Source organism: Watersipora subatra, chromosome 10 (assembly GCF_963576615.1).
Source record: "Watersipora subatra chromosome 10, tzWatSuba1.1, whole genome shotgun sequence".
NCBI classification, from domain to species: Eukaryota; Metazoa; Bryozoa; class Gymnolaemata; order Cheilostomatida; family Watersiporidae; genus Watersipora; species Watersipora subatra.
This window is the reverse complement of record NC_088717.1, coordinates 29,160,426-29,173,673: the sequence shown is the minus strand read 5'-3', so window position 1 is coordinate 29,173,673 and position 13,248 is coordinate 29,160,426. Positions and strand designations below refer to the sequence as shown.

Here is a 13,248-nt window from a genome sequence, read left to right as displayed (position 1 = left end):
ATCAAGAGATTACTAGTATTATATTTACCTGTTAGACGCTGGGCACTGCTTAGATGGAAGTACGAAATGGAACGCTCTTCCGGATGTGCAGGGTAGCTATACGGAACAACGATGGATGAAGTTGACAGGATAATCTTACTATCACTTAAGTTTATAGGATGGTAGGTATGATTTATAAAATATATTACACGTGTTTTGTATGCCGCTAAACTACAACTTCTAAGTCGTCAAAGAGGGCTACAACTGTTGATAATGTCCTATCAAGCACTCATTTTCCCTTACAAATAATACCAGATTAGCCATTTATGAAGGAAACTCAAATCAATTGTATATGACATTACTAAATACTTGTTTGAAATTTTTTCAAGTTTAAAATAATTAGCTGTGCAGTGGGCCTCTGAGTAGTGTAACCAATACTCTGTAATGCTCAAAATTCCGAACTAAAATGTTGGTCTATTCACAATTTAGCCGTCTTTCAAATATGGTACAAATATTTGAAATTAATGGTCATACAAGTACAGCTGCTGCATATTTATGCATACATGTAGTTTTTATGACATTTACTATTATAGAGCAGGATTTTTATACCTTCGTTAGTTTAATAATACTAATATTAAGATAGTAGATAGTAAATATCCAATTGAATGCAAAGATGCTTTTGCTAAAATTAGTGATTGACAAAATATCAATGCTTTTGCTAATAATATATTGCCCTCCTGATTATCAGAATTAGGTGTTGCTTTCTCTGCTGCATGAAGAGGTTGGTCAAATGATAAATATCTCAAATGAATATCTTCTTTTATATGGAGACTTTAATATGCCAAAAATAGACTGGTTTACCCACACAAGTACTGGACCATGCAATGTTTCCAACTCTTTTCTTTCAAAAATTTCAGAATTAAATCTGGAACAACTTATATTTCAACCAACTCATATTCATGGAAATATTCTTGATCTTGTATTCACAAATAAAATCATAAAAATGTTGAGATATTAAGTCTACTACCAAGTGATCATTCCATGATTCATATTCAGCTAACCATTGAGCATTTTCAAGCTGAGGAATTGAGTGGTGTTTGCATTTATTGTTAAGATAAGGTAAATATGGACGCGGCAGCGATGGTTTTTGGGGTCCGGGCGGGTGAGATAAGGGCTAGCTTAAATGATTGATGCAAACGAATATATCAATAAAACATGTGATGTATTTTTGCGGGGTATGGAAGAATTGAAAGATAAGTGTGTTCCAACCAAAATATGAGCAGCTAGCTGCCAGCCTGGTTGGTTTACAAATAAACTTCGAAAGGCTTTGAAAAAGCAAAGGAATTTGTATACAAAAATGAGAAATTATCCAACTTAGTATAATGCAAAACATATAACACGGTAAGAAAGCACAACAAACGAGCAATTAATTAAGCAAAAAGGTCATACCTTTCTAAAAGACTCTATAAGCCTTTGTTATCGGGAGACAGCAAATTATTTCATAAATACATGAGACAAAACAGAGAAAGTGGTAGTAATATTTTACCTGACCTAATATCTAATCTAACATAAATGGCATCACAGCAAAGAGTCCAATCGAAAAAGCTAACATGTTTAATAATTTTTTAAAGTCTGTTTTTGTTATTGATGATAATGCTGAGCCACCAAATGACTGTTTCCTTTCAGACTGATGAAAATAACACTATGGTACACACTGAAGGAGTACTTGCATTACTGCTAGGTATCAATCCCTCTAAGTTGTGTGCTCCAGATAACTTCGCAGGGACTGTCCTGAAGACTTTTGCGCATATCATTGCTAATAGCCTGACAGAAATCTTTAAATACTCCCTTTTTATTGGAATCTTGCCTAAAGTGTGGAGGATAACCCATGTAAAACTGATCTATAAAAAGGGAAATAGACATTTACTAAATAATTACAGACCTGTATCCCTTACATTTATTACATGCAAATTGCTAGAGCCTATCATTGCGAAGCATATTCACTTACATCTTCACTCTAAAAACATGTTGGTTGACTCTCAGCATGGCTTTCTAAGTGATCGATCATGCGAAACTCGGTTAATACATACATTTAATGATTTGGCTTCAAGTCAGAAACAAAACCTAGTGCCAGGTGTTATCATTTTAGATTTTTCTAAAGCATTTGACTTTGTCAATCATAGGAAGATGATATTTAAATTATATAAACTAGGCATAAATTCACAGATTGTCCACTGGGTTGAGAGCTTTCACACAAATCGCATGCAGGTAGTCATGATTGATCAAGTAGAATTTTCTTGGTTTGATATTTTGTCTGGTGTGCCTCAAGGTTCAAACTTGGGTCCACTTCTCTTTTTGTTATATATCAATGACCTTCCTTCGCAAACTACCTCCGAATGTCGATGGTTGACGTATGTCGCGAATGACGCTTTGCTGTACAATACTAGACTTGTTATTTTCACAAAATGATCTCAATAAACTGCAATCTTTGGCCTGCGATCGGCAGTTGTCATTCAATTCTTCAAAATGTTCAGTGCTTTCCGTGGGAGGAACAAATTCTCAACAGGAGTTTTACTTACATAACATAAGACTTAAAAATCCAAATCCATATCTAGGCATTGAACTTAGTTGTAACCTTAAATGGGATCGACACATAAACAACGTATTGGCCAAACCTCTAGACTATTAGGCATGTTGCGCAGAGTGTTAAAAACTGCAGACACAAAAACAAGAAAGGTTGCTTATGAGACTTTAAGACCTGGACTAGTATATGGATGCCAAGTTTGGGATTTTTACCTAAAGGGAGATATAAATAAATTGTAGAATATGCAAAACAAAACACTGCTCTCGTGTTTAGATTCAGAGGTCAAATTAGTTTTTCAAAGCTACGGAAAGACACAGACAATGTTTCTTTAGCAGGTAGAAGGAGTGGAAAAAGAATGTCTTTGTTTTTTAGGGTAAAATCTAGTGAGGCGAGACGAGATACATACAATAACACACCAAAACACCCATATGATATACGTCAAACTTCGGATCTTTTTGTACCAACAATTAAAACAAACGCACTTTCTAATTCTTTTTGACCTCGTACTGTAAGGGATAGCTGAGGGGAGGTCGTAGGTTGCACTGAATAAATGTATATATACTTGTGGCTTTTGTGTTTTTATTATAGAATAATAGGTAAATAATTATACATGAATATGTATATAAAAAAGTTATGAGATATTAATAAATAACTTTTCACGCTTTTTTCCCTCATATTGACGATCTTAGTGAGAAGACTCCATTCTGATTCTGAATATGCACCATTTGCCAAGTTCGAATATCATAAAACTTTTTAGTAATTTCGTAATCTATCTTTAAAGGCAACAAAATTTATGTTACATTATAATACATTATGTTACATGTTAATTTGTTATTTATTTGGTACCAGAAGGTTCACCATGTCTTACTCTGTTGTGTTGTAGGTTCAATATATGTGGAAATGCGATTACAAGCTCTTAAAAGCTCAAAAACGAACAATTAATCGCAGCCGTCATGAAAACGCCGTAGGTTAGAATTCCTCTCAAAAGGGCTCAAGTGGGACGAAGTTGAACACTATGCGCTTCCATTTACAACTTCATGCAACCTCATTCGGTGAAATATTTTCACAAATATACTTCATGCATTCAATAAAACCATGTCTATTGTCCTTACGCGTCTATTTCATTATCATTGTAATGCTGTCACTTTGAACACTTATATCTCAAAACCTAGCCTAAAAATCAGTTTAATTTTGTAACCTTAGTTCGATGGGGTGCGTATCATCTTTTGATAAACATGAAGAGCCTTTTGGTCACCTGTAATGGTCGAAAAATGCTGCAGAAATTGTTTACGCCATTTGAGAGAAATATTGGTCACATGATCAGATTATGACTAAACGATTAGACCATTTTGAACTGAAATGAAACAATAAAGTAGCAAGCATCTACATGTATATTTGATACGGGCTTTCCGGTAGAACCTAAAGAGTTTGTCATAAACTAGTGCTACGAGACATTTTATATTGAGCCTTTTATTGGCATTTCATTTTACCTGATAACATCACATCTCAAAACAATAACCACGTCGAGTTGAGTACGTCATCAAAATAAAAGGATTCTAACCTACGGCGTTTTTTTAACCATTCGTTTTTGAGCTTTTAAGGGCTTCTAATCACATTTCCACATATTTTGCACCTACAACACAGCAGAGTAAGACACGGTGAATCTTTTGATACCAAATAACTGTAATGTGAATTTTGTAGCAAGTCAACCTTCAAGCTATTGCTAAATTTATAAGCTTGCTAAATTTGTAAGCTTGCTACTAAATTTTACATTAATGTGTAGGCGAGTTAGGGGTTTGAAAAGCTCCTATCTTATGCTTAAGTGATGCTGGCATAAAGATCAGCTAAAAAGTGAGAGCTGTGAGTAGAAAGCTTTGATTAGCATATGTTACTACTATATGCTACTACTACACACTGCCTAGCTCATGACACACGGCCTAGCTGATGACACACGGCCTAGCTGATGACACACTGCTTAGCTCATGACACACGATCTAGCTGATGACACACGGCCTAGCTCATGACACACGGCCTAGCTCATGACACATTGCCTAGCTTGTGACACACTGCCTAACTCATGACACACGGCCTAGCTCATGACACATGGCCTAGCTCATGACACACGGCCTATATGCTTCTGGCAGCCAAAGTCAGTAATGTCACAAAGTAGGTTGTTGAAAGACAGATAATTGTCACATTTGAGTTTTTGCAATTTTTACAGTTGCCAAAAGTGAAATCTAATTTATGTGTTTCCTCAAACGCGTTTTAATAGTATTTCTAGTAGACTAGTATTTCTAGTAGACTAGTATTTCTAGTAGACTAGTATTTCTAGTAGACTAGTATTTCTAGTAGACTAGTATTTCTAGTAGACTAGTATTTCTAGTAGACTAGTATTTCTAGTAGACTAGTATTTCTAGTAGACTAGTATTTCTAGTAGACTAGTATTTCTAGTAGACTAGTATTTCTAGTAGACTAGTATTTCTAGTAGACTAGTATTTCTAGTAGACTAGTATTTCTAGTAGACTAGTATTTCTAGTAGACTAGTATTTCTAGTAGACTAGTATTTCTAGTAGACTATTATTTCTAGTAGACTAGTATTTCTAGTAGACTAGTATTTCTAGTAGACTAGTATTTCTAGTAGACTAGTATTTCTAGTAGACTAGTATTTCTAGTAGACTAGTATTTCTAGTAGACTAGTATTTCTAGTAGACTAGTACCCTAGGACACTTATATTTCGCTAGTATTTAGTTTCGTGAGTAGCACACAGAGTAAAATTTCGCTGCAACTTAATTTCGCGGCTCTGATGAGTGCGAAAATATAGTGGTGTGAAAATAAATGCAGTAGAAAAAACATTACATTCCTCAGGTCCAGTTCACTAATAAGAAAAAAATTCAATTTGGGAATAGTTCGTATTTGTAAACCACAGGCTGAAATGTGTGGGTGAGATCGACAATTCAATTTGATCACTTGCTGCCATTTGTTTCTTAGACTATCAATGACGTCTAGGTCCCTCCCGCCGTGACTTTCACACTCGAATCCCAAGAAGAAGAAAATAGATAGGTAACAACCAACTTCACAACCAAAACTGTATAACCCTTACGCTGCCATAAACGCATTTATGCGTTTTCTAGGGGCCACTGACATAAACGCATTTTCTGACTTTCTCAGCAATTGTCTGGTAACCTGATTTTATTATTTGTTGACCACATAACCCACGGTCTTTAAGTGTTTTATGAAATTGACTGTGTTGTCCGAAGATTTTCTCTATAAAATCAGCCTAAAACAACGAAGCAATTTTAAACTTTTGTTTGAGAATTTCTAATCTAAAAACGAACATTTTTCTGTGAGTTCATTAACTACCCCGCGCGAGTCATAAAACAGGTAATTAGTTGTTGATGACATAACAGACAATTTAGATTTCCGTGATTATACAGATAATTAAAGTAGAACTTGAAAAATACTGTATACATATCATGAAGCAATATCGGCAATTTCGGTAAAATGGCTGGCAATAGGCCGGTAACGAATTTGTACATGATTGGCAGTGAAAGAGATAATGTGGTTGGACCTGATGAGGGTTGATATTGTTTTTGGATAGTAATAAAATTCATCACTGCAATAATTATTCTTCAATTTTACGACTTCACCTACCAGACTTTCATCATCATCATCATCAGTTACAAATTCGGTGACTAAACTGATATTGCTTTGCCATGCTGCTCAGTTGGTGTATTAGCTATAATGAGTTTACCAGAAATTTCCCATTTATCCTAACCACAGACGAAAGTTGCCTGCATTTCTAATATTACGATTTTATTGTGGATATCAACGAACAAAGCTATTTAACTTCGCGTTTTCGCTCGTTCGTTATGATAGTTTAGTTTCGCTAATTAAATTTTCGCGAGAGGATTACACCGCGAAAACGCGAAAGTTAGATGCCGCGAATACATAAGTGTCCTAGGGTATTTCTAGTAGACTAGTATTTCTAGTAGACTAGTATTTCTAGTAGACTAGTATTTCTAGTAGACTAGTATTTCTAGTAGACTAGTATTTCTAGTAGACTATTATTTCTAACTAATTTGAGAAAGTCAGATATAGCGTTGCTTTTTAGCCAAGCTTCCGGCTTATGGATAATGTGCTGTATTTTGTTATTAACTAAATATTTTGTGCTTTTTAGAAGCGTTTTATTTATGTTGTGTATATAATGATCTTATTTAGGGCATGTCTGGCAGTCAGTGTTTGTGCAATAAACCAGGAAGGTTAAACCAATTTATATTATAATAAAAAGCACTTTATTCAGCTTAGCTAATTGTTGTGGTTGTCTTTTTCGATTTGATGTGACCTATATAAGTTAATTGAGGTAGCAAATACCAGTTCTAGTTAAGCAGGCCTAGTTGCAGTTGTTTGGTTAAATACGATACTGTATTTTAAATAACACTAACTAATAATATAAACTGTAAAGATGAGAATTGACTAGATGTAGTATTGTTACTCATATCACCAATAGTAATCATGCGCAAGTAACTGTCGAGAAAATAAGCAGAGAAAAGCGAGAAAAGTTTTACTGATAACTAGTGTAGGTATTCACATAAATCCAGTGTCTTTGTTACATTTCATACAGCGATGTAGAAGATGGTGGAGAAGGCCTGGCTCGCTTCGATGCTGATATGATTTATGATGCAGTCCTTCGGTGTGTTGAAGCCATCAAGATGAGGAATTGTGATTTACCACGCAAGCTACCACCTGGAATGTCTCAGAAATTCCGAGCCGGCTCTTCACTTGCTACACTTGTTACGGTGTTCAGTCGCTCGTTTCCTGATAACTCAAATTTTTTCGTTGGCATATTTTAAAAAAAATTTAGAATGCATGAAAACATTCTTTAATTCTATAATTTATTTGGCTCAGCTAGATGGTCTTCCGAATGATTATGATAGTTCTTTGCCTTTCAGCCTAGCAGTAACCTTTGACTGTTCTTTTTGTGTGAAGGCTCATGTCTGTTTGCAGTCTTCCTTTGGCTTCTGTTTTAACTGAATAGTCTTATTGAAGGTTGTACATTGAATCCAAGTCTAACTCTCTGTTTGTCTGTCTAGGAACTTGGATATAAAGGAGAAGTTGGCTATCAAACATTTTTATACTCTAATGAGGCTGGCATCAGGAATGTGTTGATGTTTCTCGTCGACAAACTACCTCGAGATGGCTCAGGAGGGGCCGAGTCTGCTGCAGTTTCAGGTTTGCTTTGATAATTTAACATTCTTTCTGTTCTGCGGTCTCTTTCTTATTCTCTGTTCGAAGAAAACTGGAGACCTCAGTTGAAGATATTTCAATCGCGTGAGCTTACTGTTTAGGCCGTGGCATAGCTCTGTTTATGTATAGTATTTGTGAAAAAGCCTGTCTCCACTCAGTAGTCTTTTAGTATATAAAACTATTGAAAAATCTTATATTGCTGCGTTGTCTTTAACCTTTTAATCTCTGGTCCTCGTCTTCGATGGCAATCCCATCCCACTATGAGCAGATGATTGGCATGTCGTTATATGATGTCATCACCTAATAACCTAAAAGGGGTGTGATGCTAGCTGGGGCTAGATGCTAGCATGGTTGTTGTTGAAACATAGCATTATTTATTAGGTGATGGACAATTTCGGGCTTTGATCAAGTCCAAAATCAAATCAGAACTGAAAAAAGCATGGCTTCCGTCAGTCTGCTGTCAGACTCAGATGACATCGCAAAAGTTCAAAGGTCATGAACTTCTGTCGGCCGCACTCTACGGTGATGGTAACCAAAAGCTCACCAAAGGTAGGGAATGGAAAGCAACTAGATTAAACTCGATTAGATTAAACTCAATTAGATTAAACTCGAATAGATTAAACTCGATTAGATTTAACTTGATTAGGTTAAACTCGATTAGATTGAACTCGATTAGATTAAACGCGATTAGATTAAACTCGATTAGATTAAACGCGATTAGATTAAACTTGATTAGATTAAACGCAATTAGATTAAACTCGATTAGATTAAACGCGCTTAGATTAAACTCGATTAGATTAAACTCGATTAGATTAAACTCGATTAGATTAAACTCGATTAGATTAAACTATAGACAAACCTAGGTAAACTCAACAAAATTTTATCACAATTAAAATGCTCAGATCCAAGTGAAATTGTGAGTATTAAGTCTATAGTTGCCCTTCGGCAAAATGACCGACAGAATAGAGACGTGAGGTGGCGGCTGTGCATTTAATGACATCATTTTGGAATATGTTTTTCTTCTGAACATTTCAACCGTGATCAAGTTTCGTCGATATTAATCTTGAACCATCTTGGCAGTCAGATCTCCTCAAACATCAAAAGCGATCAAAAATGATAGAAGATAAATTCTGATAAAATCTACTAAAATTTTGTTCAATCTTTTAGCCTTTTTTGGATTTATTTAAAATTTCAAAAGGTGTTTTCTAAGCTATGCTAGCAATTCAATAGCAATCACTATGCTAGCAATTCAATAGCAATCATTATGCTAGCAATTCAATAGCAATCACTATGCTAGCAATTCAATAGCAATCATTATGCTAGCAATTCAATAGCAATCACTATGCTAGCAATTCAATAGCAATCATTATGCTAGCAATTCAATGGCAATCACTATGCTAGCAATTCAATAGCAATCATTATGCTAGCAATTCAATAGCAATCATGCTAGCAATTCAATAGCAATCATTATGCTAGCAATTCAATAGCAATCATTATGCTAGCAATTCAATAGCAATAATTATGCTAGCAATTCAATAGCAATCATTATGCTAGCAATTCAATAGCAATCACTATGCTAGCAATTCAATAGCAATCACTATGCTAACAATTCAATAGCAATCACTATGTTAGCAATTCAATGGCAATCACTATGCTAGCAATTCAATGGCAATCATTATGCTAGCAATTCAATAGCAATCATTATGCTAGCAATTCAATAGCAATCACTATGCTAGCAATTCAATAGCAATCATGCTAGCAATTCAATAGCAATCACTATGCTAACAATTCAATAGCAATCACTATGTTAGCAATTCAATGGCAATCACTATGCTAACAATTCAATAGCAATCACTATGCTAGCAATTCAATAGCAATCACTATGCTAGCAATTCAATGGCAATCATTATGCTAGCAATTCAATAGCAATCATTATGCTAGCAATTCAATAGCAATCATGCTAGCAATTCAATAGCAATCACTATGCTAACAATTCAATAGCAATCACTATGTTAGCAATTCAATAGCAATCACTATGCTAACAATTCAATAGCAATCACTATGTTAGCAATTCAATGGCAATCACTATGCTAACAATTCAATAGCAATCACTATGCTAGCAATTCAATAGCAATCACTATGCTAGCAATTCAATAGCAATCACTATGCTAGCAATTCAATAGCAATCACTAGGCTAGCAATTCAATAGCAATCACTAGGCTAGCAATTCAATGGCAATCACTATGCTAGCAATTCAATAGCAATCACAATGTTAGCAATTCAATGGCAATCACTATGTTAGCAATTCAATAGCAATCACAATGTTAGCAATTCAATGGCAATCACTATGCTAGCAATTCAATAGCAATCACTATGCTAGCAATGTGTATGTTTCCATGATGCGCAGTGCTTCGGAGTTGCGCTATCTCCGAATCATGGAAACGGCGTCTTCGCACTGAAATCACTGCGCACTGATCAGTGCGAAGCCAGTGCAAATTCGCAGCAAGGAAACAGCGACTGCGCAGTGGCTGCGCATAGCTCTCATGCCGTGGAGACGGATTTTTCGATGGCCATAAACTAGTACAAAGGTTGTCTTGCTAATCTTGTTTTTTCACTATTCTTCCGATCTTCTTTCACATAAATTTAATTATGGTCTGCATTCACGAGGATGATGAGGTGATTACTTTCCTGGACTTTGTTATCAATGCCAACACTTCGAAAAATAGGTGGCAAGTCCTAAATTAACGTTTAAATAATATATTACTTAAAAATACTTATTAAAATATATTACTGTGTAAAAAGTGTGTTAAGGTTTGTAAAACCTTGTGAATGTGTATTGTAAATAAAAGTATAATGACGACAGAATCATAAAAAAGACTGTTTATGACGTTCGGTATCCGTGATCGATTCTATTTCTCCATCAGGCGATTCGATTTATACAATTTCTCTTCTCTGGCTAATTTGCGGTATTTGCTGAAAACCACTGCGCAGCATGGAAACGTACAATCCCCTCGACTTCGGAGGGGGCTGCTTCGCAGTACTGCGCACCATGGAAACATAGTGAATGTGAGTGGGGGTGAGTTAGTGAGCTGCTGGGGTTAATTGCTAGCAATTCACCCCAGATCTGAATATTTTCTTTCATGTTTTTTTGAGAAGTCCGATTGAAGAGACTTGCATGATTATAGCTTCACGGCTTTTATTTGGAAATAATGACGACGCAGCGTTGCTATGGTCACCATATAATTGCTGCAATCTGCCTGCAGATGCTAAGAAATATTATCAGGCCAGTTTACTCGAGGTTGGTAGACAGATACCTAACACCGCTGCTCTTTGCTCGGCCTTGATAGAGAACAATGCTCTCCAGCTGGTTAGTGATCAGAACTTGCAGTGGAGACTTCATGCTGCTAGGCAGGTGAGACATCTAAAGAGCTCCCAAGTTATCTTCTGTTTCTCATCGTTTATAAAGCTAGTTATTTCCATTCAGGTAGCATCTACAGGTAAGCCTACTGCTCAGTGTGATATGTAAGGTTAGGTACTACTCAGTATGATATGTAAGGGTAAGTACTACTCAGTATGATATGTAAGGGTTGGTACTACTCAGTGAGATATGTAAGGGTAGGTACTACTCAGTATGATATGTAAGGGTAAGTACTACTCAGTGAGATATGTAAGGGTAGGTACTACTCAGTATGATATGTAAGGGTAAGTACTACTCAGTATGATATGTAAGGGTAGGTACTACTCAGTATGTTATGTAAGGGTAGGTACTACTCACTCAGTACTACTAGACTATATCTTTTATTTTTTATTAATTTTTCATTATCGGTTGAGACATGAAATTAAAACAGAATGTTTAAGATTAAAAAGTTTTCCGAACTTGCAACATTCTTCCAAATTTTGATGACCTTTTTGGGCTAAAATTTGCAACAATAAGTTTTTGTGTAGTAGGTAGCATGTGATATAACCTCTGCATCTCAATTTTGCACTGTTCGTATCTTTCATATGATTGTTTACAGTGTTTTAGATGAACCTTTTCATTTACGCCAAAAGTCAATTGAGAAACCATAGGTTCCGTCTGGCGAAAGATGTTTTGGCGTGACAATTTTTTTGGCAGTGGTTTCAAGTTTGGAATTTATCCATCTTTCGTTCTTACTTATGACTCACCAAATTTTAAGTGGAGGGGAAAAAGAAAGATTTGTAAATATGACAAATACGTGACTGCATTCACATATTTGACTGTAGATCATGGGATCCTTTAATCAAATTTTGGTGATGCGAACAAAGAAAAACAAAAACGAGACATGCGGCCAACGCTCAATTACGAACGCTTTTTTTTTATATTTCAAAAGAAAAGGTAGTATGTGGGAATTTTCATTAATAGAATCATGTTTTTTTTGCATTTATCTTCGTTTGATATATTTACTATACATATGCATTAATAATTTTTTTGGTGTAAAAATAGCAGTGCTAAAAAGTCTGATGCCAAAAGGTCTGATGCCAAAAAGTCCTGTGCCAGAAAGTCTCCGTTAAATAGTCCTAGACTGATTTCTGTTAATGTCATCTTGCATTGACCAACATTAAACACCTGGACTGTTTTAGTCTTTCGATAGATATTTTATGGTCTTAGAGTTGTAATTTGGTATTCAGGCATTCGAAACCGACTGACCTTTTTTCACAACCCGGATAGAGGAAGGCTTAAAGTTGCGGTTGAAATGTCAATCAGAGGTGTTTGGTCTTCACAACAATAGTCAACTGTCTTGCAGACAAAAAGTAAGAGTGAAAGAATGGAGGAGATATATGAGAAGCTGACAGAGGAGAGGGAGAGTAATATGAAACAGGAAGTGGAGCGAACTTTGGCTCAACATTCGGTGTCGAGATTTGCCCAATTAGAGAGGCTGCAGCACACAACCAGTACTAGTAACTCACACTCTAGTGGCACTGGCGCCAGAAAGGTATTACTAGCTGTAATTGTAATAGGGAGGTATTACTAGCTCTAATAGTACCAGGGAGGTATTACTAGCTCAAATAGTACCAGGGAGGTATTACTAGCTCTAATAGTAATAGGTAGGTATTACTAGCTCTAATAGTAATAGGGAGGTATTACTAGCTCTAAAAGTACCAGGGAGGTATTACTAGCTCTAATAGTACCAGGGAGGTATTACTAGCTCAAATAGTACCAGGGAGGTATTACTAGCTGTAATAGTAATAGGGAGGTATTATTAGCTCTAATAGTATCATGGAGGTATTACTAGCTCTAATAGTAATAGGGAGGTATTACTAGCTGTAATAGTAATAGGGAGGTATTACTAGTTCTAATAGTACCAGGGAGGTATTACTAGCTCGAATAGTCTCAGGGAGGTATTACTAGCTCTAATAGTAATAGGGAGGTATTACTAGTTCTAATAGTACCAGGGAGGTATTACTAGCTCGAATAGTCTCAG

General features: G+C 35.8%; 1 protein-coding gene across 1 annotated transcript in view; it reads left to right on the top strand.

Annotated features, from left to right (window-relative positions):
- Positions 1-77: 77 nt before the first annotated feature.
- Positions 78-13,248, top strand: part of LOC137405836 (coiled-coil domain-containing protein 22 homolog) — a 32,956-nt gene continuing 19,785 nt past the window's right edge. Inside the window, exons 1-6 of the mRNA XM_068092253.1 lie at positions 78-161; positions 7,185-7,359; positions 7,654-7,792; positions 8,189-8,356; positions 11,071-11,219; positions 12,571-12,759. Of these exons, the coding sequence (XP_067948354.1) occupies positions 112-161; positions 7,185-7,359; positions 7,654-7,792; positions 8,189-8,356; positions 11,071-11,219; positions 12,571-12,759 (870 nt within the window). The 5' untranslated portion in view covers positions 78-111. The remainder of the gene's footprint in view (positions 162-7,184; positions 7,360-7,653; positions 7,793-8,188; positions 8,357-11,070; positions 11,220-12,570; positions 12,760-13,248) is intronic.